At 40.2% G+C, this 27,775-nt stretch overlaps 1 protein-coding gene across 1 annotated transcript; it reads right to left on the bottom strand.

The window, feature by feature from the left end:
* Positions 1-725: 725 nt before the first annotated feature.
* Positions 726-27,119, bottom strand: LOC139715554 (bifunctional UDP-N-acetylglucosamine 2-epimerase/N-acetylmannosamine kinase-like). Its single transcript, XM_071627117.1, has 13 exons — positions 27,036-27,119; positions 23,574-23,815; positions 20,574-21,003; positions 17,951-18,125; positions 16,929-17,141; positions 14,523-14,610; positions 11,120-11,330; positions 5,546-5,678; positions 4,335-4,403; positions 3,532-3,684; positions 2,788-2,970; positions 1,728-1,844; positions 726-961 (listed from the first exon to the last, which is right to left on the bottom strand). Exons 1-13 carry the CDS (start codon positions 27,036-27,038, stop codon positions 726-728), a joined length of 2,253 nt encoding a protein of 750 aa, XP_071483218.1. The 5' UTR covers positions 27,039-27,119.
* Positions 27,120-27,775: the final 656 nt, after the last annotated feature.

Below are 27,775 nucleotides of genomic sequence, written 5' to 3'. Positions count from 1 at the left end.
CTAATTCTTGACAGATTTGATTGCCTCACTTAAAATTGCAGCTGTACTGAAATGTGAACCTTTATAAATAAAACAGACAAACAAACAAATAAACATACAAAACTCCATCGGAAACGAGGTGTTGCGAGTAACACACAAAACACCCATGTAGAAAAATGCACAAGCAGGAAAGACTTCTGAAATTTACTCTTGTCCATGTACATTACTTTGTCAGCACTAGATGCGTGATCATCCCCAGTACTTTTCATTCTAAGGAACACAAAAAAAAGACACAGAAAAAAAAAACCAGCTAAGTACACAATGTCCTTCTATGGGAGGAACAATAACCGCTGGCCAAGTTGGGGCTTAGAACTGTTCACATCTTGTGGCACAAAACGGAGGAAATAACGCATGCTGGCACTGTTTTGCCTCAAGAAAGATTGTAGACACATACATACTACATTGTGCCTTGTTTAGGGATGAGCTTCTTAGGAGACACAAGGCACCCAAGATTCGGCCGACAGTTCGGCCAATTTCCTTTGAGATGTGCTTTGGGCACAACACGGTGGACACATGCTTGTGTCTAGTGTTGTAGCAAAAAACAAGTAAACCAATAAATGACTTTAATTTTGTGTGTGCAATTACTAACAAAGCATTAGCAAAGGCAATCCCACAACTCCGCTTCCCGCAACAAAATGCGATTAGATGGTAAGCACTGAGGTGTATCGGGTCCAAAGGAATATGTTTTAATAAGTCCTCCTTGTTGCATACTCCAGCACGAGACTCGCCGCTCCCATGAGGGCGGGCTCCGTGAGATCGGAGCTGAGCACTTCCACCTCCCCGGCCGACGGCAGGCTTTCTGTCCTCACCATTTGCTTGACGGGCTCTAGGTAGACCTTGGACAGCACGCCGCAGAGGATCACTAGCTTTGGGTTTAGGATGTGGAGGAGAGAGACAATCGCTGTGCCGAGCGCCTTTCCAGCTGGAAAACAAGATGAAAAACAAGATGAGAAAGGGAGAAAAATTCAGAGTTTGGGGGGCCAAGGTTTAGTGTTGCAAGTCAATCTGACTCAAGAGTCAGAAAGTGATGCAATCTGTCAGTTCCAGGATTTGTAGTTTTCTCCATAAGTCTTGTCATCAAATCTACAAAACTATCAATTTGCAAGAGTAGAAATACTAACCATCAACAAAGTTGAAACGACTGAGCTCTACATGTGTTCTCAACTGTGCAATACTGGGTATTCAATGACGTATCTTAGATATCCCTGAGCAAAGATCTATGAATTTCTCAAACACTTCATACAAGGCTCTCAGACTATAAACCCTGAAGAGACATCTACAGAATCTAACAGATTCTTTGGTCTTGTGAGAGATCATCTCCCACAATGTTACCAGCCCCACGGCAAGACTGCATTCAGAGGGGACTATCCTGACCAACCTCCGACAAGAACGATGAGAAAGAGCAGGAGAGAACCAGTATGTTGGGTGTGACAGGGGATACAGCCAAAAGACAGAAAGGGATGCTTCTTGCAGGGCTGTACATGAACTCATTTTTTTCTACTGGCCTGACCTGTCTGATTGACAAGTACGTACCAGGTTTTACCACCTTTTACTGGTCCATTCCTGAAAAAGTTACTGGTCCGACAGTAATTCTTACTGGTCAGGGACTGTCGGACCAGCGCCAATTTGCAGCGTTGCTTCTTGTCATGGGTGGGAAATGGGACAAGTTGTGGTAGGGGGTCGCTTACCTGTGTCCAGGATCTTCTTGGCGGCTGCGTTGCCCTGCTGGGCAGCTTCGATGAGATGCTTGGCCGTCACTTCCTCATCGTTGTTGATGGACACGCCCTCTGCCAGCAGTTCCCCGGCTGATGCATGTGGAGACCAAAATGGGAACAAATCAGTCGGTCACTCACAAGGATACAAGAGTGAATTCTTTCTTACGATGTCCTATTAATACAACAGGAGACAACTTTCACATTCGACACAGTTCTGGCTGAAACTTGGTGCAAAAGATTGTCAACGATTTTCTTGATCAGAGTGATCAGAGTCATTTTAGGGCCACTCACATACTCCAGAAAGGATACGTGGTGCACCATGAAGCCTTCTACCACCCAATGTTCTACCACCAAGGAAGCCTTCAAAGATTTCATAATTTTTTTTTGTGCTTCCTCTCATAGTGCCTTATAAACATAATCATAATAATTTTTTTTTGTGCTTCCTCTCTTAGATGCAGGCCTGAAATCAAAATAATGATGTGTCTAATGAGAAACCAAGAGGTTATTAATCTTATCTCCCCCCCCCCCCCCATATCAATCAACTCAATACCATCCAGCAAACTACCAATCTTTAGGATGATTATGTTTATAAGGCACTATGATATTTTGTAGAATCTAGTTTTCAGAGTTCCTCATGAGTACAGCTCTGCCATGACTACACTGGCCTACCAAGTCTTGCACATGGCATTATTTTCACTGCTACAATTTCAGTTGTCGTTGTAGTTAAGATCATAGTCAGTAAGTTGAGTTGTGATTATAGTTGTAGAGGTAGCTGTGGCTGTGTTATGATCAGTCTTAGCATCATATTTATCATTATATTCATTTTGATAAGGATGATGACAGTGGATGATGTTGATGATGATGATGAAGATCATGATGATGATGTTGATGATGATAATGAGGATGTTGATGATTGATGATGATGATGATGATGATGGTGATGGTGATGATGATGATGATGATGATGATGATGATGATGATGATGATAATGACGATGATGTCGAGATAATGTTGGCAATGTTTCCATACACACCTTGGTGTAGTTTCACAGCCTCCCTCTGAAGGGCCAACCCAGAGCTGTAGGCTTCCACGCAGCCATTGCTACCACACTGGCAGCTGGGGCCATCCAGGGAGACTTTCATATGACCCAGCTCCCCTGCGCAGAAGTTGGTCCCGTGGACAAGGTGCTTATCCAGGATTACCCCACCACCGATGCCTGCATTTTGATATTGAATACGTTGCAAAGCTTTAATGTCTATTCTGTAAAAATTCTGACTATCCAGTTACAGACTTCCCTAATGTTACTCTTCTAGGTTACTTGAAATAGAAGTGGGACAAGTTACATATTACGGAGAACCTACAGTCTGGAGAATTTGAGTAAAATCACTAAATCCTACAGTTATTATATCAGGCTTTTACAGTGACTAATACAGCAAAAATATTAAAGAAGCGAGAAATAATTGCTTAAATTCTGAGGAAATAAATCATATATGATGTAAAATGATTTACCTGTGATTGAACTGAAGAAAACAAAATGAAGGAGAGCAAGCTATAGAAGACAACTTTGAATAGATGCTATTCTTCGAAGTTGAACAATGTGACCTATGATTTGAAACCTCGTAGACGAGTAAAGCGGCTCCCATTTTAATGAAATCCTCGGGACCGGCAATTTTCACTCATTATGTCGAAATTCCGTTGCAACCAAACAAACAGTAAAAAACATAGGCTTGTTTATCTCCTTTATTCTTCTCATACGAACAAAACTATCCTAAAATACCTGTGCCTGTTGCTATGGTGATGAAGTCCTTGACATCCTTGCCACGCCCAAACTTCCTCTCGCCGAGGGCCGCGCAGTTACCATCATTGTCCACCCATACAGGGAGATGGAGAGTGTTCTCAATTGGCGTTCTCAGGTCGATGTCACTCCATCCTGAGTTCAGAGTAGACAAAATATCAGTGCCCTCCCTGTGTTAACACTCTTTTTTTCCTGTGATCTCTATTAACCATTTCTGTCCCAATGAGTCAAATGTGCACAAATTTTACACACATACCAATGGATGAGAAATTAATGTGGCATGCAACAGGTTAAAGGGCCTGACATCTACCCCTTTTTCTTCCACTTTTCCATTTTTCGTTGACTTTCTGTTATTGAGCAATACTGAAAGACACAATAATTCACATGTCTGGTTATTTTATCGAAACATTCATACATCACCATAAAATGACAACAATAAGTAAAAGTGGTAAAAAACAAATTCTTAGCTTTACTCCGTGAGAAATATATCAGAGGTCCCTACGACCTTGTTAAATATGTATCATGCCTCTTTAAGAATTCTACACTCACACTGGAAAACCCACATTGATAGGCAACCACTATGACATTAAATCAAATGATGCTACAGTGCACACATCTGCAATTAACAATCCTCAAGGTGATAATTAACAATTTCCGTCTGTCAAGAACATTCTGCCATCTTTGTTAGGTGAAGTGCTGATGAGTGGATAATTGCACTGACACTGGTTTGAAATTCAAATGTCAGCATAGATGAGTGTATGTAGATTAAAATCTATCAAACTTACCATCAATGGCCTTGGTTGAATGCATGACAAGGCCTTCTTTGGAGTTCACACGCCCGCCTGTGCTAATGCCTGGAATGAAAGACATGACCATTACAACACTGAAGCATTCAGTGGAATAGCTTGTCATTTTTCAGTAAATTTCTCTTCCTCCATTTTTTTCATCAAACAGTCCCAAAATGACAGTAAATAGGGAGCTACAGATTTGCGACACGGATGTTAATACGACGACTGCATTGGCCGTTCTCCTCTCTCCCAGCATAAAGGCAAAGTTGCTTTAGATTATGTGAGAACACAAATAAACAAAGTAAAAATGGCACTTCCAAACGCTCAGCGCATCATGTAGCTCTTAGCGTCATGAATTTGAGCGGACGCAAAATTGGCCCCGAACTGACTGTGAAAACTTAAATGACGTGAGATCGATTTTCATAAGCGATTTTGCACATGTGCAGAACAAGTTTATTCCTCTGTATGTCCGCATCGTGAAAATCTAAAGCTCCCTAATCTCTCCATGTAGCAGGTGGGGGCATACTAAAAATTGAACACGGCCAGTCAAAAGAATACATAGACATAGATTCCTGACAAAGCATCTGCATACTAAATAAAATATAGAAATAAATTCTCAAATTGACAGACTTTAGGAGAAGCACTCTAAAAATTAACACTGCATGAACAACAAAAGTGATGGACCCTCAATGACTTGGCAAAAGATTGTGATATGAAATTAACAGCGAGACATCAACCAGACAGGCTAGGGGGAGCAAAATCAAAAGTACAATGACTCTATACAGACAACATATAAGTGCATAGGACAATGAATGAGAACTAAACTGATGTCATGGTAAATTACCAATTCAACACATTACTGTTACAACCCTTTCATTTACAGGTTACTCTCTTCAGAATAATGCTATGATAAACCGTCATTCATATAACAGAATCTGAGGACATCATACATTTGAAGCAATAAATGAACAGTACTTATCACTCCTGACAGATAGCAAAACCATAAACTAACACTCGGAGGGGGGGGGGGGGGGGGGGGGGGGGAGAATCAGAATTTTAGGAAAGTTAGCCAGTAGTTTTAAAAGACGGATACAGACATTTCAAAAGCGGACAGAAGAAATTAATTAGTGAGAAGGATAATACACTGGACCAAGAGGAAGAGTGTTCATTGTGATGATAAAAGGCATCTATCGCTAGGGGCAACCCACCTACACCCAGGACCCGACAGTTGATGGCATAGCTCTGGCGCATGGCTTCTATCAGTAGCTCCAGTAGGGTCTTCATCCGCTCCTCGTTGCCTTCGTGGGGGGTGGGTTTCGACAGCCGAAGCTTGATTTCACCCTGGACAAAAAAAAAAGAGGTTAAAAATCAAACTTTAAGCATCAGAGCCAATAGGGATCATAACGCCCACAATTCTATCCTACTCATTCCATCATCACATCAGTGCATACAACATCACACAGGAAATAATTTCTAAAGACAACTACGAGTCATAAGTATAAGCCTTATCTTCATCTTAGTCTTAATCTCAGACTCCTCAAAGTTTGCTATACCAATCTTAATCATTATCATCAATAATGCCTCAGCTTTTGTCCATTAAGTGGCCAAAATGCAATGAGAGAAAAAAGGAGCATTAACACTCAGACAAAGGGAAATTCTTTAGCTATTTTAGACAAGATAAAGGCTTGCAAACGAGATAATTCAGACTTTCTGAGCCTTCAGGTGTACTGAAATCTATGCCTGAACTGTCATGATAATCTTGTTCTTAATCACATACTTAAAGCTGAATATCAGCTGTTATCAGCACTAATGAATAAAATTATGAGTGAGCTAACACTACACTTTAATAGCAATCACAGAAAGAGAGAAGGGGCAACATCACACTGCTAATGTAAATTCAGTAGCTACCTCGGACCAAAGTGCTTCTAAAATATCATACTTCAACACATGGTAACACTGATAGTTCATATTTTGGATTTCAAGTGTTTGCCAGTCTGCCAGCACCCCATTAAAATTTATAATGGAGACTTATTAAATCAGTATGTTGTTATTCCTCAGCGTTCCTTGTGTAATCCAGATTTACCAATGTCGCTGAGATGTACTGCCAAAAAGGGGCTCCTAACTACAAATATTTTTTCCCTTTTCCACTTCCCATATCATGGCTTATTTAGTCACTAAACAATTGGTGATACTAAGTTTAACTTTGTTTTTCATGCGGCAGTCTTGCTGACACATCTTCAGACACACATCAAGGCCAATGCACCACAGCAGTACATTCTTTCACATCACAGACAGCAAAGGATATCTCATGTATTTTTATATCTAATTTAAATACAAAACAATGTGACCTCCCCACTCACACATGAGAAATCAACCATGATCTGACTGTTAGCAGTGCAAAGCATCTGAATGTGGCACATTTGAAATTAGTACAAGTAAGCCCAGTATCTAACAGTTGCATCAGCATAAGGAAAACACACTTACAATGTGACTGGATATAGGGAATGCAAGATGGCAATCATGACATGAACACTGCACATGATATTTTGTGGATTGAAGTTGCCACTTTCATCATCACTTCATGATTAAACATTAATGATAAAAGCACTGACAATACATTGAGAACAATGCTTGGGTACCACCATATCAGTCATGTTGGGGCAGTCCATACATTTGTATAACACTTTAATCTTAACACACTGATGAACTTCACTACAGTCTAATATCAACAAATTCTGTCAAATTCCACTCATATCTGACAGTAAGTGCAGGACTTGAGTACATTTTGTTCAGGATATCTAAGCAAGTATCTCATACGGTTGCTCATAAACCTCTGGTCCAATATTCCCACTTCTCACTGCAATGGAAAGAGAGGACACAATATGCAAATTGTGCCACAGGGGGCATGCCTGAGAAAACAGGGGATACTACTGAGTAGGTCTAATCCCACCCTGTGCTCAATTCATATTCACCTATCTCCATTGGAGCGCAACCCATTAACCGCACAGTCTCGATGACTGATTCCATTGTTTAGGTGGATCTCTTAGAGTCCCATTTTTACTTTTTGACTGCTAATGATGCGTCTATTAGTATTTATCTACAGTCTATAAATAACTCTGGCACTGGCAGATTCACAGCTTGAAAATGTCAGAAAACTCAAGGGGGTACCTTACAAGCTTAAAACGTGCCAACAAATTCTGCAGTAACATCAACTTCAGAAATGTATCAAAGGGTAATTCACCTCAAATACATATGTGAATTCACTGAATGCAAAAATATATCAATGAATTTTGAGGGGAAATCTGACAACCTGGTCAAAAGTTGTGAAGTTAAAGTTTTGGTTGAAGGGTATTGTAATATAACCGGATTTCTCCAGTTATTGTGTGGGTTCTTTTTTGGGTAAGTTCGCGGACACCTCACGCAGACTCACAAGGATCACATCATATCGCATCATCACGTAGAGAAAGCATCAATAATTCACCGAGATGACAATCGAAGTGCGTGCGAAGAAGAACTTTATTACCGTACTCGCCAATCCGTCTACCCGTCAGGACCAGTCGCCTGACACGATGCACCACTGTATCGCCGCACGAATGGCCGATACACACAGCGTTACAAGACTTTAGTGTACAATACACTACAAAACCACGGGGGGACTCCGCGGACACGTCCGCCCCCGACGAGCGTCAGCTCACCACTCCTCGCTCCTTCTACCCGAGCGAGAGTATAACCACGTGCGACCCGTGACCCCCATCGAAACTCATACGGTCATGGGGTCACCGCACGCCCCCTACGTCCTAACCAGACGTACCAGAGACAGCAACTTCAGTGCTCTAACCTCATTTCATTACACAGCCCCTCCCTAAGACTAGTCAGTCCCTTGACTAGGGCAACTCGGGCTTTACATAAATAATGAAATGACCGAAACCGGATACTACAATCCCGTATCCCACACAAACAGAAACATAAACAATAAACGCTAGAACAACATTTTTACGTAAACTTCACAGATTAGCGTAAGCACATTTACCTATTCTTACACGCTAAAACAACCAAGTGTATGACAAACATACGCGAAACACTGTCTCGCAACTTTGCATTTACATGTATTTACATAACTTAATAAACACACACAAAAAGATGTGAAAACCGCATCATTACTAAACAAGCGAGGCATTCATCACTACGCATCATTGTCTCCCGCCTTGCTTAAACAACGAACGCAGAAGTTACCTTTCAAAAGTATAGCTTTTCCGATAGTTTACATTGTATTTACACGTATTTACACACACACACAAAATAAACAAAGCTCTCTTAATAGCAGTCCACATTTTAAAGACAAATAAAACACTGTAGCGTCATAAGTCGTTGCGCCTTCCGCTAGGGGTTCCCGTCCTGCACTCCAACCATAGCGTCTCCGGAAAATTCCTTGCGCCGTCCCACTTGGTGTATCCTTATCGTAAGTCATCTCGCAGACCACATGACAGATATGACAATACGTCACTGCTGGTGTCAACCTGTCGAGGTAGCACATGGCGTTGCAGGTATGGTGCACCTATTGCAGGAATCCCGCAGTTTCCTACATTATATACATTAAATTGCGGCTGTACACGAGTCACTACAATCACCTGGCGCTCTACCCAGCATCCCTGATACGAGTCATCGCATCGCTGAGGAGAGTTTCGCTTCCTTGGTTGATTGCGCCGGAGATCAGTATGGAAAACGTCGGAGAAATGGATTCATCTTTGCCGGTATGCGAATCGATAGGGTCAGACTCTGGTCGAACGTCTGCAGTTTCGTTGAGGAACTTCCGAGGTGCATGGTGCCAGGAGGACATGACGATCCGGCTCCTGCAAAGGAGCATCAATACCTCCACCAGCCTCGATCCACGACTGCAACAACGGCTCGCCAAAGCACTGTTTCATTCGATCCACGTGCATAACGCTTTTCTTTCCGATGTTTTCTCTTGTTTTCGGCAGGTCACGTCCGACAACCTTCCTACAACCAGGAACGGTCCTTGTCATTTCCGTTGTCATGATGCGTAGCAACGCAGAATTGCGTTAAAATGCACCAGGAACAGAGTTTCGGTCTGATCGTGAAAACATGCATGTGCACGCATAGCAGGCATTCGATTTGAAGGCACTACTAACGACACTGCAGGCATAGCAGGCATTCAAGGTGAAGGCACCGCTGGCACTACAGGCGCTACTATTTCTTCTTGACGAGTAGGGTCCTACTGTATTTTCTTCCGGCGTAGACTTCTGCCTCTCATACGACTTCAACTTCATGATGTCGGTATTGACAGATGAACTTGCAGGCATACCGGGCATTCAATTTGAAGGCACCGCTGACACTGCATGCGCTATAAGGGTCCTCTTGACAGGCGCTATTCTCTCTTTATCTTCTCCAGGCTGCGTAAAGTCTAAAACAATACAGGCGCCTTCGCCGGCAAGCGCCTTTCCCCTGCAGGCGCCTCCGCCTGCAGGCGTCCTTCACTGCAGGCGCGCCTTCCCCTGCAGGCGCCTTTCACCTGCAGGAGCCTTTCAACTTCAACTGCAGGCGCCTTTCACCTGCAAGCGTCTTTCACCTGCAGGACGAAATATACGCAAGATGAATTTACTGATCCAGACTCACCCTGCAGGCAACGAAAAATATAGTAGGCATTCGTAACGAGGGCACTACTATAGCACTGCAGGATTAATCATCTCTCCTCTAATGCAAAATATGTCACAATAACATGAAAATGATCGTTATAGTAGTCTCCTGGTCCACGCAACCCATCCCACCGCTGCCACCAATGTAATATAACCGGATTTCTCCAGTTATTGTGTGGGATCTTTATTGGGTATGTTCGCGGACACCTCACTCGGACTCACAAGGATCACATCATATCGCATCATCACGTAGAGAAAGCATCAATAATTCACCGAGATGACAATCGAAGTGCGTGCGAAGAAGAACTTTATTACCGTACTCGCCAATCCGTCTACCCGTCAGGACCAGTCGCCTGACACGATGCACCACTGTATCGCCGCACGAATGGCCGATACACACAGCGTTACAAGACTTTAGTGTACAATACACTACAAAACCACGGGGGGACTCCGCGGACACGTCCGCCCCCGACGAGCGTCAGCTCACCACTCCTCGCTCCTTCTACCCGAGCGAGAGTATAACCACGTGCGACCCGTGACCCCCATCGAAACTCATACGGTCATGGGGTCACCGCACGCCCCCTACGTCCTAACCAGACGTACCAGAGACAGCAACTTCAGTGCTCTAACCTCATTTCATTACAGTATCAAAGGATAAGAAGACAAACGATTCATTATGTCACTGTATGGCAATGGTGCAAATACAGTTTAAAGAGAATTCAACATATTTAAAGTCTTTTTTTTTTTAAAATACATAACCAAAGAGCACTTGACTGTTTCCCAAGGTGGGGGGGGGGGGGGAATAATATTACCCTAATAAAATATGTCACTTAACAAGTCCAAGGAATGTGTACCTTTAACGGATGTGGGTATTTTCTACATATTTTCTACATGTCATTGTCCTGCTTTGTCACCACAAACTATTGTAGTCTTCTTAATATCAAGTTGATGGCGGCACTAACTTTAAAAATTGGTAACTTTTGCACTGATTGTCCTATCTTCCTCAAACCCTCACTGATGTGTTTTACTATTATTGCTGCATTCACTCAATCCATATGTATATTTGGAATAAATTCCTCTTTGATAACTTCTAGTGGCAGGGGATCACAATTAAAACAGACCACTCACATTTGCGGCCACGACGGCCACACGGAGCTGGGTTCCCCCCATGTCGACTGCGAGGGCGCTCTGCGTCTCCAAGATGTGGTCGATGTCCATGCTCTCGCTCTCCGGCATCGGGGGGAAGATGAACTGCTTCTGGATGGGATCGCTGTGCTTGATGGACTTGAGAAACTTGATGATGCGGGGGATGGCGTGTCCATCACCGTAGATGTAGGACCTGAAAGATGAAAAGAATCTCACCGCGTAAACTTAAAGCCCAAACGTGGATTTGGGAATCTACAAATTATGAAAGTCTGCGAAGTCTATGAAAGTCAAATGGTCTGCGCAGAGATCTTTCCCAATATCATCTTTTCTCCTAGAAAGAAGAAATTACAGCCTTCACACTAAATGACTTTAATATTGTAATGTTTCAGGAATGGTGTCTTTTTTCAAAGGGTGTCATAATTGATCTATGCAGACAACAAAAGGGTTTTATGTGTTTTTGTTTTTAGGTAGGAACCAGTAGAATTGTAGGGTGACTACATACATTGCAATTTGCATAGCTATTTCATGTGAAAATTGAAAATTCTGTACTACCAGTGAGAAATCTCTCAGGCACTTTAAAGGTAATTCTACACCATGCTCAAGTTTGACTTTTAAGAAACAGACAAAAATTAGAAGAGAAATATTGAAATTTTATTCATATAAAAAAAAAAGAGAAAAACAGGAAAATTCAATGCAATGGTTCATGTGCTTTCACTGACTATGTATCAATTGACAGAGGTGATAGGGCCGTCACCTCATTACTTCTCCCACTAATTTGTACATGGATATATAACTTTCCGGTTGATGATTTACCCACTGCAATGTCTCTCCCTGCCCCCCCCCCCCCCCCCCCCCCAATCATTGCTGGGTAACAAGACCACAACAGTATGACACCATGGATCATCACATTCACATTGACTTCATATCACACAGAGGAAATTGAGGGAATGCTTGTGTACAGTTCAATGAGAGGCTTGCGAGGTGATGACATCATCACTGCTGCCAATTTGAGTATGGTTGGGATTCGTACCACTGATTCATGGAAACATGGGAACAATAAAAATTCAATAACCTTTTTATATTAGGGCAGATTTTGATGAAACCTCTACCCATGTGGTTAGTGATTTATTCTACCGTTGCTACTCATAACAAAAGCCAACTTGAACACAGTATGGAATTGCTCTTGAAATGAAACCTCCATAGTCAGGTTTGATGACCATGAAGGTTAAAGGGATCATATAGCTTTGGCTGAGGCCTAACTTCAGGTTTCTAACATGTTGGGGTAAGATAATGAGGAAACTCTTATGAAATATGAAGGAGCATGCATGTAAATCAAAGGGAAATTGAAAGTTTATTTCATAAGAATTGGTTTTGAAATGGCTGAGATACCCAAAACAAAGCAATACTAATAAAAGGTGGGACTCCATTCTATTCCGACCGTTTTGTTTTACTCTGTTTTTGGATGTCTCGGCCATTCCAAAACCGATTTTCATCAAATAAACTTTGGATTCTTCTTAGGATGGTTTGCTCTGTATTATTTCATAAGTGGTTTCTTGGTATCTCGCAAAAATTAAATGCCCATTTCTCATCTCCACCAATTATCATCCCTTTAAGTTAAATACATGTATGGACTTGGAGTCCTCTTCAAAGGCAGCCACAGGCCAGCTGTTTCTAATCGATAGTTAAGAGCAATCACAAATCCCCAAAATATGGCCAATTATTTATTTTCTATTCCCACACCTGATCAAACACTGTGAATATTGGGGCTCTCATTCCATCTTTTCAGACTATTAATATTTCCACTTCTGCTTTAAAAGTTTTACCTTGAAATTGCCCCTGTGATATTGGGGGGGGGGGGGGATGAGGCAAGCACGTCCTTACACTAGGCAAACATTTTGTATGCATAGCCACGACAGGGGTAAACATGAACTCCATAGTTTGCAACACGGGACGGACGTGCTCAAACAAAGCCTGAGTGACACTACAATAATTAGCCCTGTATTTCCAAAGGGCGAAGTGTAATCCTCATGTACAAATGTACACTGGGTTTGGCTTTACTCAGCACTAGGGTTATATGCTGCATCTATTGTCATCGTGATATGCCGTAAACTGACGTTTGCATTTGAAGCCATCTCTACGAATACGTTAATCAACTGTAGAGAAGTAGTCTGACGATGATAGAAATACAGCAGTGCTTGTGGTTACGTCAAGATAGTTAGACACAATAGCCTGAATTCACAAGGGTGGTTCAAACCTAGACCACGGTACAAATTTCGACCATGGTCTAAAGTAAACATGAAATAGACGTACCTTTGACATGCGCGCATAAATGCGTGTTTATTACTGGACGTCTGTTGGCATACACAATCTGTCAATCGTATTTACGCAGAAGAAATTTGCATAAACCATGATAAGACAAAATGGCCTGAATTCACAAAGGTTGTTTAATCCTAGACAATGGTAAAAATTTAGACCATGGTCTACAATAAGCATCAAGGCGCACCTTTGAAATGGGCATATCAAAGCATGTTTGTTACTGGACATCTGTTGGCATACACAATCTGTCAATCGTATTTAGGCAGAAGAAATTTACATAAACCATGATTTAAATTTAAACCACCTTTGACCTATTGTGAATTCCAACCAATATTTTCGCCAGATTTTCATTTCAGTGGGGTGACCGATAGCTAAGCCTAGCTACCAATGCAGTAATGAGTACTGGTACACATTGTGAGTTTTCATGGACAATGTCATGACTCTGGGGGAAATAACACAAAATTTGGAGCTAAACCCATTAAGGACGAGCTGATTTTACTTTAACACACTTTTCCCATAGACACCTCCCCAAGTGTACACGAGCTGGTCTTCAAGAGGTTAATAGCCAAAACATAAAGTGATATTTCTTCATCACATTGTATCTAAAATAATGATGACAACAATAATATCAGAGAGCACTTTTACTTAAAAAGGGATTGCAAACAAATACAAATATTATCATATTAAGAGAAAGAACATGAGAAATCCTTTTCTCTCTCAACATTAAAAATAGAATCTTTATTAGATACTACGTCTAATGGAGGGTGATTGCTTCCATACCACAGTTATTAAACAGCTGCTTGATGATCTCAATTATGGCTAATTCAGTATAAGGAAAGGAAAATATGAGTCCAACTTGACTATGAAGAGAATCACACAGAAAAAAAAAAGGCTATATTGGATCAGAGCCAACGTCACTTGGAAATCAATTGGACAAACGCTGTTCCCTGTTCAAGTCACAGGTGCAGAAATAATTGGATCTATATCCCTACGCATCTCTAAAATGGGCATTGAAGCATACAACATTTGATTGTAATGGCTGCACGGGTATTAATGGGCCAATACTCACGGAGGAAAATGCTTCTGGTACTGGATTTTGAGCGCGTGGAGAATCTTTTGAGTTGTGTCAGCATCTCGACAGTGTAAGACATTCTCACCTGAAACAGACAAAAGATGAGGAAGATGACAGGAATGTAGGATGCCTCATAAATATGCCAGAATTGAAATGAAAGGAAATCATTAGGTCTCATTCAACTCAACTGTATTGAATAAAGCAAATCACTAAACAGAACTGAAAAAAAGCTAGAGTTTAATTAGGACAAGAGAATGAGAGCAGGTCTTATTTGCACATTTACGTGTAAAAGATTCAAAAAAACAAATTAGTCTTCAGAAATCTTCTCACTTCATTGTTCTTTTAAAACTTCAAGATGGCTGTTTTGTTTCAGTTTTTTCCCTGATTTGTTCTTTCCTTTCGCTGCTTTCAATGAAAACAAATTCTCTACAAATCAAATTTCCTTTCAAGAAAAATCTACAAACCAAGCTTACTCTCAAACACACCAGTAAGTGCAAAAAAAAGAAGAAGAAAAAAGTAATACAAATGTGTATACCTGGTTGGGCATCATGTACACAACAACAAATTACACATGAAAACAGTGTTTTGGTTGTTATCATTTTTTCAACATTCATAGCTTCATGAACTAAACAAAGGTACTGTAGGAATTTTCTAATATCATTCAAACTTCAATATACTATTAGCTACTGAAAATGCCCAAACAAAAAAAACACACTTTTTTTTTCCGATCACAATTTTGACCCTAGAGCAGAATTTAATGCTGTATCCATCTATTCATGGCTATATGTTGCTTCACTGAATTTATTCTGTACAGGTTGGGTTTTTTTTCCTCTTCTCCTTGACCTCATCAATCAACAATGAACTTCCTCAAACGACCACTGTGAAGTCCATGCCATAACTGCAGTGACCAATCATTCACTTTGCCTCCACAATGTCACCTTCTCCATCTACTTATGGAACAATTTGATACGCTTACAGAAATAATCACATGTTATACCATTTATTTCCTGTCTCATCCCCCCCCCCCCCCCCCCAGCAAAAAAAGAAAAAAAAAGGGGGAAGCATTGGCTCAAATGAAATCTCAAAATTCAGTGTTTCTAGTAAAACCTGACCAATCAAATTACTGTGATCACAGCGAGGTCAGATTAGACAATGACATAAAACCATACAAATAAGTATAACATAACAACACCTTGTAGGGAGAAGGGGTGGACAATATTCCATCAGAAGCTTTTCTATTCTTATTTGCTTTCCGAGATGGGTAATAATCCTCATTCAACAGCTTTGCAGCATGAGGTCACTCTCTCTAGCATACTGTTGCTCATTTAAAAACATACACTGAAAAAGAGACTCTTGTGGCTCTTCATCCTTACTCTTCCATGCCTCTTGAAAGGAATTCAGGAGTAAGATAAACTAAGAAAATATTACAAATATTAAGTTCAAAGCACTTAGCTTGTCCTTCGAAAACAACAACATGCAAAAAAGCATATGCAAGAAGTTTTTTTTTTTCTCTTTGTAACTTCAAGTCATCATCTGAACACGGAAACATACAAAATCTAATTCACAGTACCTAGTATGTTCTCTGCCATTGCATTATGTACACTTTAGTATGACTTTACTCTAAATGAGCAAAAAGATGTCTGCTTAGAATCATAGATACATCGCTGCAAATTAATACTGTAAAGTGAGAAATCTTTGCGGCATGAATTATTTGCGAATTGGAGCTGACAGCCTATTTCGCGGCATACAGGCATTCAATGGATATAGTGTAGACAAACACTTGTGTGTGTAGTTTAATTTTGCAAATCTTTGCTCTCGTGAAATTCACGAAATTAAAACGCACACAAACATTTCTGGCTTTAAAGTAACTACTGGCAAACAACATCCATGACACAGGAATTAGATCCAGGATTTTTCAGAAATATACTGCTTTCTCCTGACACTAATGTGCAGACAAAATGAGAGTAAAAAAACCCAAAAAAAAACAATGAATGATGATAGACAAAAGCTCAAGTAATTTGACTATTACATACAGTCAATTACAACATCCTCTGCCTTCTGAAAAAAAAAAAATTGTCTTTTAAATTACAATTACAGATCTTCACCTACACATGAAGTTAAATGCTCTAGACCTTTGATCACCAAGATTGACATTTCCCCATCTTAACGAATCATACTACTGCGTATTCCAAGCTGTGGTGACAGCTTTTAAAATAATTACATTTTCTACTCTGTGACTTCTGATTGTTATCTTCATCCAATGTAACAGCTGCCTACGTATTTCTATCCTTTGTTAACACATCATATTACGACTGGATATTCCGAGCTAAGATAAGGCTGGCAAAATGGCATCTTTAGCCGAGGATTAGTAACCTTGGCTCATCATCTGGGGGCAGTACATACCTGTCTCTCGACCCGTTTGCCTGGACCCGAGGTTGACCACCGGCGTTCCGAATGCTCCGGCCTCCCGGACGCCGGCACTGCTGTTGCCAATCATGCAGCCGGCGTTGGCCACCAGGATGATGAACTCCTCAAAGGGGATGTGTTTGACTGTGTAGAAAAGGGGGTGCGTCTCTATCCCTTTCTGACGCATGATGCGCACTATCTCCTTGCTTCCTGCATGATGCATTTATACATGAGAAAGAAAATTAAAAAAAAACAGGAGTTCAGACAAATCTTTCATGCCACAAAAACCTAAAGTTCAAACGAATTACACCTAACCTAAACTGTTTCATAACCAACCCAGTAAAACAGGGTAAACTGGAAGACATCATGGCAAACATTCTTATGAAAAATCAACCATTCATGACGGAATAAATGGGTTTAGGACAACTACCCCCTGGACAATTAATTACCCCAAAACTTCCCCTGACTCTAAACCTAATCCCTATCCTGAACCTAATTCCAACCCTAACTCAATATCCTATCCCTACACCTAACCCTAATCCTAATCTTCACTCTAACCCTATCACTATTTTTATTTTATTTTATTTTATTTTATTTTATTTTTTTTTGGGGGGGGGGTTCTGATTGTCCTTGAGGGGAAATTGTCCTGATATGGGGAAAAGCAGTAGAGAGCAGGGCAAGATGAGAGTAGTAAGGGAAGAATGTGTACAGGAGGAAACAGGTGCAAGAGGAAGAAGGGAAGGAGAAAACGAACAGAACAGTAGGAGGAAAAGTATATATATCTGAAAATAGGAAGTGTTGACAAAGGATTGAGAGGAGGATCCTCAAACACTGGCTTCTAATCAGGAATGCCATTCAGGATATTACAAAAAACTTTTTCTCCTGTTTGCTCCTACAGGGCATGCAAGGCAAGGGCTTCCTTTCAAGCAAGTGCCATCTGCACTACTTGCCCTACATTGAGGTCTGGTAGTCCTGGGCGAGTGGGAAAGCGGGTTTGCAGCACCCTGCCCGCTACTCACCGGCATCCACATTTGGGAAGAGCATGATGACCCTCTTCTTGAACTCCAGTAGGGCGTCGACCATGAGGCTAAACATCTTGATGGAGTCACCGATGTTGGTGGTCACTGGGTGTTGGAGGGCCACGATGTAGTCCTTGCATCGCCCTTCCCCCTTCATCCACCTGTTCAGCACGGGCTGCACAGATAACAACAGCCACAAAGGACACAACAGAAAACATTAATATTATATATGATTCTTTATCTGATTAGCTGCTCACCTCACAGCAAAGAGAACTACACAATAAGTCATTTGCTTTAAAAATGAGAAATTCAATATTTGCTCTAAAATTAGACATTTGACATGGTTGTCTCCTCCTGTGTAAGTCTCAAATTCTAAGAATGTTTGTGTGCTTGAAACTTTGAAGGTTTATGTACAATATGTTACTATGGCAATCATGACTACCTCACATTACATAATCTGTACTCTCTCCATGAATATGCATAAAGACTTTGATGGAAAACCATGAGAAACATTTTACAGATCTCCTTTGTAAAACTCTGATGATTCACACAAACTTCAAAAGTTTTTGTAGGTTAAACACACAGGACAATTCCAGTGAGGATTCATTTTAATTTCGCATTTTTGAATATTTGCAGCTCTGTGTGCAACAGATGTTTATTTTATCTGCAAACTAAGGGCACAGAAGTTCCCTTGAAGATCTACTGAGAGCTAAATATTGAATAAAGACATGTTGCATTTGCCGTGGACTTTATAAGTGAGAAGCCCATAATCCATGAAAGTATTCTAATTACATGATTAAGACTTTCATACATATATTATCAACAACAACAAAAAACATATGTAACATTATGTAGGCATACTGTAATAAAAAAAAAAAAAAATGCCCAGGAACGAAAAATCCACAGCATGGTTGCACAGAGTAATTAGAACACATCAGTACTGTGCATCCTCAAAACAGATACAAGGCAGTGACGCCAGCAGTTTATTTAGAAAGTTTTCGGGAAGACTACAGTGCTAATCAATTCTCCCCAGGAAATGTACTATAAAACATCCCAAATAACAGTAAATGTGCTAAAATCCAAATTTGCTGAACAACATTCCATATTCTATGATAATCCAGCAGCAAAGGATAATAACTGATTACACAATGATTACAAGACAATGAAAAAAGTGTATACTGGGACAATCGTTCATCATTCAACCAGTATAAAAGAATGGGGGGGGGGGGGGGGCGGAGAGATACTGAAATCTCCATGTATGTTCCTGTATTTAACAACACAATGTGCTGAATTTATTCTGAATCATGGCAGCAGGAAGATTATGACCACAGAGTTTTCTGTCCTCCTATTCACTTTGATCTACAGCATGCTTCTGAAGAGATAATGAAGTTTACTTTTCAGATTATAGTGCATTCTTTGTGCTAAAAGCAACCCTCAGAGTCAGATGGCCGATTGTCTATCTCTTCTTTGTCTTTAAGCTGTTTAATTTTCAAACCAGTCATAGTCATAGGGATGTTTCCCCTCATTGATTCCTTCAGTGCTGATGTGGCATAAAAAAGCTACAGGTGTTTACACAAAGGAGTTGAACCTGCCTTTTGCATCCCAAGTGCTGCAATTTTATTTTTATTTGCTATCCCTCACACACGCTGTAGGCAAAGCGCACTTGATCACAAAGGCTTCAAAGAAGAAAATAAAGCTGGACCTTAAAAAATAAAACAGAATCACTAACCAGAAATGACTCAGGGCATTCATATGTGCCAACCTTCTGTAGTCAATTGCATTATGAGTCCTAAAAAACTGATTTTCTTTTTATTACTATTTCTCACTTGTTCACATACACTGCCAAGAACAAATTTTCGCAGGAATATAATGAAACACGATCAAGCAGGATTGACTTTTGCATCACGACGCATATTGCAAGAGTCCAAGATTTTTGTGTGTATCCTCATAGAACAATTGATAATTTTTGCATCCTGTTGCAAAAATTGATTGTCATTACCCATCAATTTTGGGTGTGCGTGAATGAGGCTATTAAAATGTCCTTCGCATGACCACAATGCAGCCATGCCTACCTTGATCATGCAACATGACCAGTCTCATCACAAAACATACAGGAACTAACACAGCTGTGCAAATGTGACTGCGAGCACAACCCAGCTGTAAAGCCGATTGCCTTCAGAGAAAAAAAAAAGTACAAAAAAAAAAAAGAACCAGCCCACAACCAGGATATCAATGCCTGACAGAGGTCAACTATAAAGGAGGAAATCGTATTATATACTCTGAGATGTGACGTAAGCTGGAACACCTGATGTCCAAACCATGATTTCAAAATTTGTGGATAGGTTCTCTTGTCATCAATATGGAAAAAAAAAACTCAATAAACATGTATAATCAGAAGGACGTAGTGTGTCAAAAAAGGGTAAAATTGCAAACAAACACTATATAAGTGAACACGTGGATTTTCATTTGAGACACACAGTGGTTTTACGGCTGCACCAGGCTTCCAAACCAACGGATAATGTGCTGCGGAACCATTTTCTTTGTTGCTGGTTTTCGTTGTTGTTATATTCTTTGGTTTGGTTGTTGTGTTTTGAAGGAAGAAGAGAAAGACAGAGGAACTCACGTCACAGTCCTGAACATTGGCACTCAACAGTTTATCGTAGGATGGGCACCCCGCTAAGAGGATCCTGTCGTTATCTTCGCACATTGCCAAGAGGCGACGATGAGCACGTTCCGTGCAGCAGATGTGGTAGTGCGCGAGCTTGGACATAGTGTGACGGATGCTGTCGTCGATTGTCCCGCTGACTTCCCCGCCTTCCACGTGTACAATGCGAATGTTCATGAGCGCCGCACAGGCAGCTAGTGAGAGGATATCAAAGCGGTCGCCATGGACGATGAGAACATCTGGCTTGAGTCGCAGCATGACGTCCGGCAGCTTGACCATGGCGAGGCCAACAGATTCCACCATCGCGGCTTCATCCTCCCCCCTAACGATCGTGTGGAGGCGGCTGTCGATTCTGATGCCATCTTTCTCTATGAGCCGATATGTGGACCTGGGGTAGGATGTGAAACATAGAATCAAGTAACTGGGACTGCAATCAGTGTAGAACCAATGAACAATATCTGTTCATCACAATACACTACTCTTCCATCAACAAGGACAAACACATTATATACACTGGTGTTGATACAACCATACACCTCAGAATTTCTATGGATTATCCTCCTCCCTCCCTTCTCCCCCCCCCCCCCCCATCTTTCGACTTCATTCCTGTAAAATACATGTATATTTTTGGTACGAGGACTCACGTTTCTATTCAAAACAATGAACAGAATACAATACAGTGTATACATCACACATGTATTACTTGTACATTGAGTGTGAATGACGAAAACTAGTTTAAAGTTCCTCTTCAGGAAAATTAACATTTGTAAAGTATTTGGTAAATTTGGCAGGAATGGGATGTATCAAAGATGATGTTCCTGGTATTCCAATGAAATACAAGTGTGATGCTGCTTATCACTTCTCTTCCTCTTCGACTTCATCTCTGTCTTTGTTATCAAAACCTTGTATCTCCATTTCCGTTCTGATAAAGAGTAAGAAATATTCTTTTAATCCTTGTGAAATTCTTATAAAATTGAGAATGGCTTATAACGTCAATCATCCTCCTTGCAAGCTGCAAAGTCTCTTTGGCAGATCTATGTACACAAAGCATGTATACAAAATTTCAGTGTAAATCAATCTAAAGTATGGGCTATCTGTTTTATTGTGGGACTTATCAGAAAACATCAAAGATTCTCATGCAGCCGGCACCTCTGTGATCATTGCAACCCTAAATAGCAGCACATATTGACAGATAGCAACTGCAAACAATCCCATGTATCACAAATATCAAACTGAGCAATAAAAACCTCATGAGTGTACATTGTAGAGTGTATCGCCACGCCATATTTTGACATTCCTTTGAGTAGCAGAGAAATCATTAGATGCTAGGATCATGTGCAATCTAATCCAATCCAATAAAGTTTTATTGACTAGAACTTGAGCGCAGAGCTAAAGTTTGCAGTTTGATGACGTCATTTGTATAGTGCCGTGTGATCATGCCAGGCCCTAGTTTCATTTCAACCTTCTACCAACCAATAATTGTAGGTCAGAGTCAAGCCTGTCAACTGAACGGTGAAGAGTTTATCATCTGTGTTCATATCAGAGGTTACAGGGTCAATTGATTTCCTGCGATAACTAAGTCAAGTTCTGTTCCCTGCAATGAAAGAATATGCACTATTGTGAAGTTCATAAATCTGTCTTGGTAATGATCCGACACACCCCCCAAACTCTAACGATAAACGCCTTCTCATTCCGTCATTTGGCAACAACAGTGTATGCTTAGGGCACGAGGTGTCGCAATCGCTATGTTGGGTTGTATGCACATGTACTATCAGTGTCATATGCAATGTAAATAACTTCAGCTTTTCCCCATTCTTATAGCAAATGATGGTATCCTACGGACTTACGGCCAGAATACCCTATAAATTGTGTTTCAAGAGGGTATTCATTTGAAACTAATATCCAAATACATTCAATTAGATGGCAACTTAACACAACATAAAAACAAAATAACAGAGAGCAGGATATCGATGAAAAAGCAAATCGCCATATTACACGCCATATTAGGTAATATCTTTATTTATTTAATTGAGTCCAACAGAGAAACTCAAAAGACAGGACAGAAATGACAAAAAAAACAAAAGATCTTGCATCATCATTCGTCGAATTCAATTTCAGTTTCCTTTCCACAGCGGAGCTTTCTGAACTACCAATTACTTTTGAAGGTGTCATTTGACTTTCAAACGTTCGCAATTTTGCACTTCAGACTAACCGATCATTTTTGCATCTTATTCTCAGCATACCAACTTATGAACGTAGGCCATAGTGGTTTCCTAGATTTGAAGATTGATGGCAGGATTATATGTTCTTAAATTAGTGTATCTATTTTGATACAATGTTCAAGAACAATTGTGGTATCCAGACGTATAGATAACAGGAAATTTTGCATTTATAATCCCAATGATCAACAACACAAATACATATATTCCTTAAAGTTTGTAACTCAAGCTTTACTTTCTTTTTTAAAAGAGAGAATGAAAAGGTTTTGATCTCTAATGAATTGTTTTAAGGAATGTTTAAGGATCAACTCAAACTATAGATTCACAAGTTTATTTTGATGGTCATATGTTTCTTTCAATCTATAGTTGGACATTTGTGTCATTCAAGGCAGTAATTCCTTCCCTCTCTGGAATTTTATAACAAACTTTAAAACCAAAAATCGTAAGTGCACTTCTCTACCTCTTATTTGTGTGCAAAGCATAATAAAAAGCACACCAGATGTCATACAGGTGACTCTTGTTCCAACGAAGTCCTCAGGGTCAGCAGTTTTCTTTTGTTATATCATTTTTTTCAGCTGAAAAATATATCAGAAATATACATAGCTAATAATTTTGGGGTCTGAATTTGAGTCTGACTTGTAACAAGAATCTTGTAAAAGTAATCGTTATAACGGGAGTACAAAGAACTGGGTACACTTCAATTTTCAAAAGGAAAAGAAAAAGATGGGCGGGTTCTGACCCGTAATCGTCGATGAGGTGGCAGCCGATCACGATGGTTGAGAGGAGGAAATCATCTTCCTCCTGAACGGCCTTCATCAGCAGGCCCAGCTTGGAGTAGTCGGCCCGGTTTGCCGTGGCAATGCACACGCGCAGCTTGCGCTTCTTCTCGTCCCCACCTCCCTCCACCTTCTGGGACGAGTTGATGTTGTTCATGATATCCTCACGCCGTTGCTTCTCACTCATGAATCTGGTGTAGGTAATCTGCATTCGTGGAGAAGTTTGACAGAGGAAGAAGATGTTTGAGTTATAAAACAGCATTTAAGGATACATTACAAACAGACCTCCAAGTGATTGGTTTGCATACAAACCTAGCCGAGTTATCACACAGTTGAGATCAGTAAGAAAGGGCTTTTAGTGTGCAGACAGGGTCACATGTGTGAAATATTGCATAAGGAAAGACATGTTTTGAATTTCAATTGACAGATCGATGAGGTCACATCACATTGGATAGAAAACTGAAGACTCAGATTAATGGAGGACAGCTAATATCATTTAAATCATCATATAATCATTTTAAAATGACTAATCCCTCACAATTTCGTCCAATTTGGCATTCATTAAATAGTAGCAAATCTTGAGCTGCTGGTGTGTTTACAAATATTGCCAAGTATGCACAGAACTCTACATACTGTACTTCATGGCATTGATCAACTCATGTCACAAGTCTACATATTTTTTACCAGTAACCCCGATGGAGCAGTGTAGTAGCAATGCCAGAAAAGTGGCCACTTTGATAAGTTACTTGCTGCTGTGTGTGCATTAAGTAGGTAAAGGATAGGACAAGGAGTGTTACAATGCCCCCCTCTTTGTGTGTGTGTGTGTGTGTGTGCATTTTGTAATATTGGAAAAGCATATTTCTCTGGGGAAGGGTGGTATGGCCTGCAAGAACAGAGTTGGTGGGCAAAAAAAAAAATGCATTGCAATTCACATTTTGTTGAATTAGTGTTAAATTTAAGTATGATAATAACACTGTCTCATCATGCACATTACATTGTTCAGATGTCATGCTGTATACTATTGTGCTATTGTCGTAGTAGTCTTTTCATACTTGAGAGAGAGAGAGAGAGCATTACTATGTGTCATGCGTAAACATCCTTGAGCTACAAATGTAAATGCATTAAATGCCGAATTGAAATAACAGAAGACTTTTTCCCCTAGTACAAATCAATTTAATGATCCTCTATTTGGCAAACACACAGTCCTATGGTTGTTTTTTTTTCCTTTTTCATTGTAAGCTCTTGCTATGGAATCCTGTTACATTATATCTGGTTGCCATGCTCAAAAACCACAGTGTCATTCAATCCTCAAAGACATTCTCTCTGTTCTGTGGTTCGATGATAACAAATTCAGCCACGCAGTGACGTCAAACAAGACATGCCACCATGAATACATCACGGACAGAGACTAAAAATCACAATTGACCACAGCTGGCATTCAGGGTGAATTTGCTCAACTGCGCAATGCTGGGTTATAAATGCACCCGACCCACCCCCAATCACTGTTGATTTGATATGCATACATGCTGCATACAGAGTACAAAGTTCACAACACTTCTTAAGAAAAGAGTTTGCAAACTCCTGCTCCTTTTGTCGCTATTGATAGAGCCCAAAAATCTACTTTGTGGGAGCTCAATGCTCCGTTCTTGTTTTACGTGAACCACCACCAATAACTCAGTGCATGATCAGATGCAACGATTTGAACGGTAAATATAAAAGCATTCTGACGCAGAATAATATGATACGCAAGCATTTTTTTTCTTCAGAAGGGTGTGGTTCCCCACAGTGCAGTCTCAATTCTTGACTGACGTAGTTAATATGAATGGTACAAATTAACACATAGAAATTTGAAATACTACTAGAGGGGGCCATGCATGACATCGATGTGGGACTGCAATAATCAAACCATCACTATAAATCTTAAGAAATGATTCAGTGGGATTATATCCAAAAGTATGAGATTCATTGTCACAATGTGGTCAAAGATGAAAATCAATACATTAAAAAAAGAATAACATCACAACTTCCAAAGTTTCTGCACAATGTCTCAAGTGGTTGGAAAAGGGCAAATACAAAAATTTTATTCTCAAAGACAAAGAAATTTCAAAATCTCTACTCTGGAATACAAAGGGCAACTAGAGAAGCCTTGACTTTTACGATTGATGATTGTACACTAGGCAAAATGGCTTCTGAATGTGCCGGAGATCCATATCACCATGAATTTCACAGAATTCTCCTATCAGCAAAGTGCACAGGTGGACTGGTGCTATCGCTTTGGATTTGGACTGAGCATCTTGAGGGAATTCCCCCTTTTCCAAGAAACTCTGCTTCAACTTATCAGCATGTTTCTGTCTTTCTCTCTCTTTCTCTCTGTCTCTATCTGTTTGTCTGTCTGTCTCTCTATCTCTGCTCAATCTCCCTGATCATGTAACTAATCAGGAGAAACAGGATATGAAAAGACAACCGTTTCTGCCATTTGTGAGTTGCTATCATTTCAGCAGAAGTTTCCGGTCATTTACAATCTGTTCCTGCGCATCTAAACAACATAAACACCTTGCAACATGATTCTGCACTTCTGCAACTCCTACAATGACAGCAGCATAGATAGTGTGAACATTTGGTTACCTTGGCAATGTAATGGTGTAAATAATTAGCTGCAACGAAATGTGCAACAACAATAACAAAATTCCAAGAAGATATTGATTACTGAAAAACATCAGAACAATAAATATCTTCAAATGTAAATGAATCATTAAAACACACAAAACTGCAATATATTTCAAAAGTTGTAATCATTTGCCTGGTCAACTAGACAACTTTCATGTGCTCAGCATATTTCTTTTTCCCCTCAAAGTGCATCAAAGCTTTTAACAATCCGATTCATCCAATGAAGCTGTTCTTTCCTGGACTGAAAACATTGAAATTAAAGTGCAGTTTCCATACCATCCCTGGGGTGGCTTTATTACATAGAGTTAAACCAAGCAAACAGAAAGATACACATTATACAATGCAAATTCAAATCAGGCCTAAAAAATGGAAGCTATGGCATTGCAAAGTTTCACATATTTTAACAAAAACTGTGATATCAGCAGCAATACTGAATATATGCAAGTTTGGTATGATGATGTTATTAGCACCTATCAAGTGTCCAACCAACAAACACAAAAAGGCTTTGTTAAATTTCTTTCTCTGACACAAAGTCAAAAGGATAAGCTTGCATCCTTCACATAAACATTCTGCAATGTTGCAAAAACATTATGCACTACTCAAGCAAGCGACTGATACATGGCATGTATTTAGCCAGATGCTTTTCTTACTGTTTGACAAAACCATGCTGTTCAAAACCTTCATCATTAGAAAATCTCAGTACATTATGTAAATTTATGTCACAGAAATCACATATTTCTTGCTTGTCAAATACGTACCATATGAGGACATGCATAGTAAGGCACACTTGTATGCAATCTGCCACTTGAGCAAAACTGAAAATGCAAAGAAGTCGTCAAATACCAACTTCACACACTATCCACACAGCACACTACCAGGTATACTGCTATACAGCATATAGTTCACTCACAGACAAATGTCAACTATGCCTGACGGTGTGGAAAACCTCACAGCCACGAGTCCAAAGGCAAAATTACTGTCAAAAGACGTAAGCATAAGGCCAGTGACACGAATCAATTTCTAGTGTCTCATTTCAGCAACATATGCGATATAAAGACAAACCTCACTTGTAGTCCCTTTTACACTGCACTACTGCATTACTACCAGCTCAGTGCCAGTATTCACAAATTAAAAAAAGATAAATAAACAGTGTATGCGCAACGTACAGAATAGTTCACAATGTATATATGGGGGGCCCCTTTTGTCCTCCTCTATTTTTCCTGCATTCCTTACTGCTTCATATACATGTTGTACATTGTACTACTGCCTATCAGGGTCATCCCACTACAGGGTATCTCAATGCAATTTTTACATTTTGGTGGCGCTGACTACTGTAAAACCCTACAAAATCCTACAAACCTACAAAGGTTTTGTGTGTCAGAAGATTCATTTGCCAACAATAAATCATAGCTGGGGACTATTCAAGTCTCATTTGGTCTTATATGTCAGCAAAAAAAGAGGCCTATTAATAGAAAAGTCATAACCTCAGGCCTGTGGA

This window comes from Diadema antillarum, unplaced genomic scaffold (assembly GCF_040938485.1).
Source record: "Diadema antillarum isolate AM-2024a unplaced genomic scaffold, OU_Dant_1.0 scf00000050, whole genome shotgun sequence".
NCBI lineage: Eukaryota > Metazoa > Echinodermata > Echinoidea > Diadematoida > Diadematidae > Diadema > Diadema antillarum.
The sequence above is the reverse complement of the archived record's forward strand: the minus strand, read 5'-3'. Positions and strand labels throughout refer to the sequence as shown.

Excerpts from the sequence above, each read along its gene's own strand:
- LOC139715554 (XM_071627117.1), bottom strand. Across the intron at positions 4,404-5,545 it reads CTGTCGGGTCCTGGGTGTAG|GCATTAGCACAGGCGGGCGT; the intron begins GTGGGTTGCCCC and ends CTTTCATTCCAG. Across the intron at positions 962-1,727 it reads CAAGAAGATCCTGGACACAG|CTGGAAAGGCGCTCGGCACA; the intron begins GTAAGCGACCCC and ends CTTGTTTTCCAG.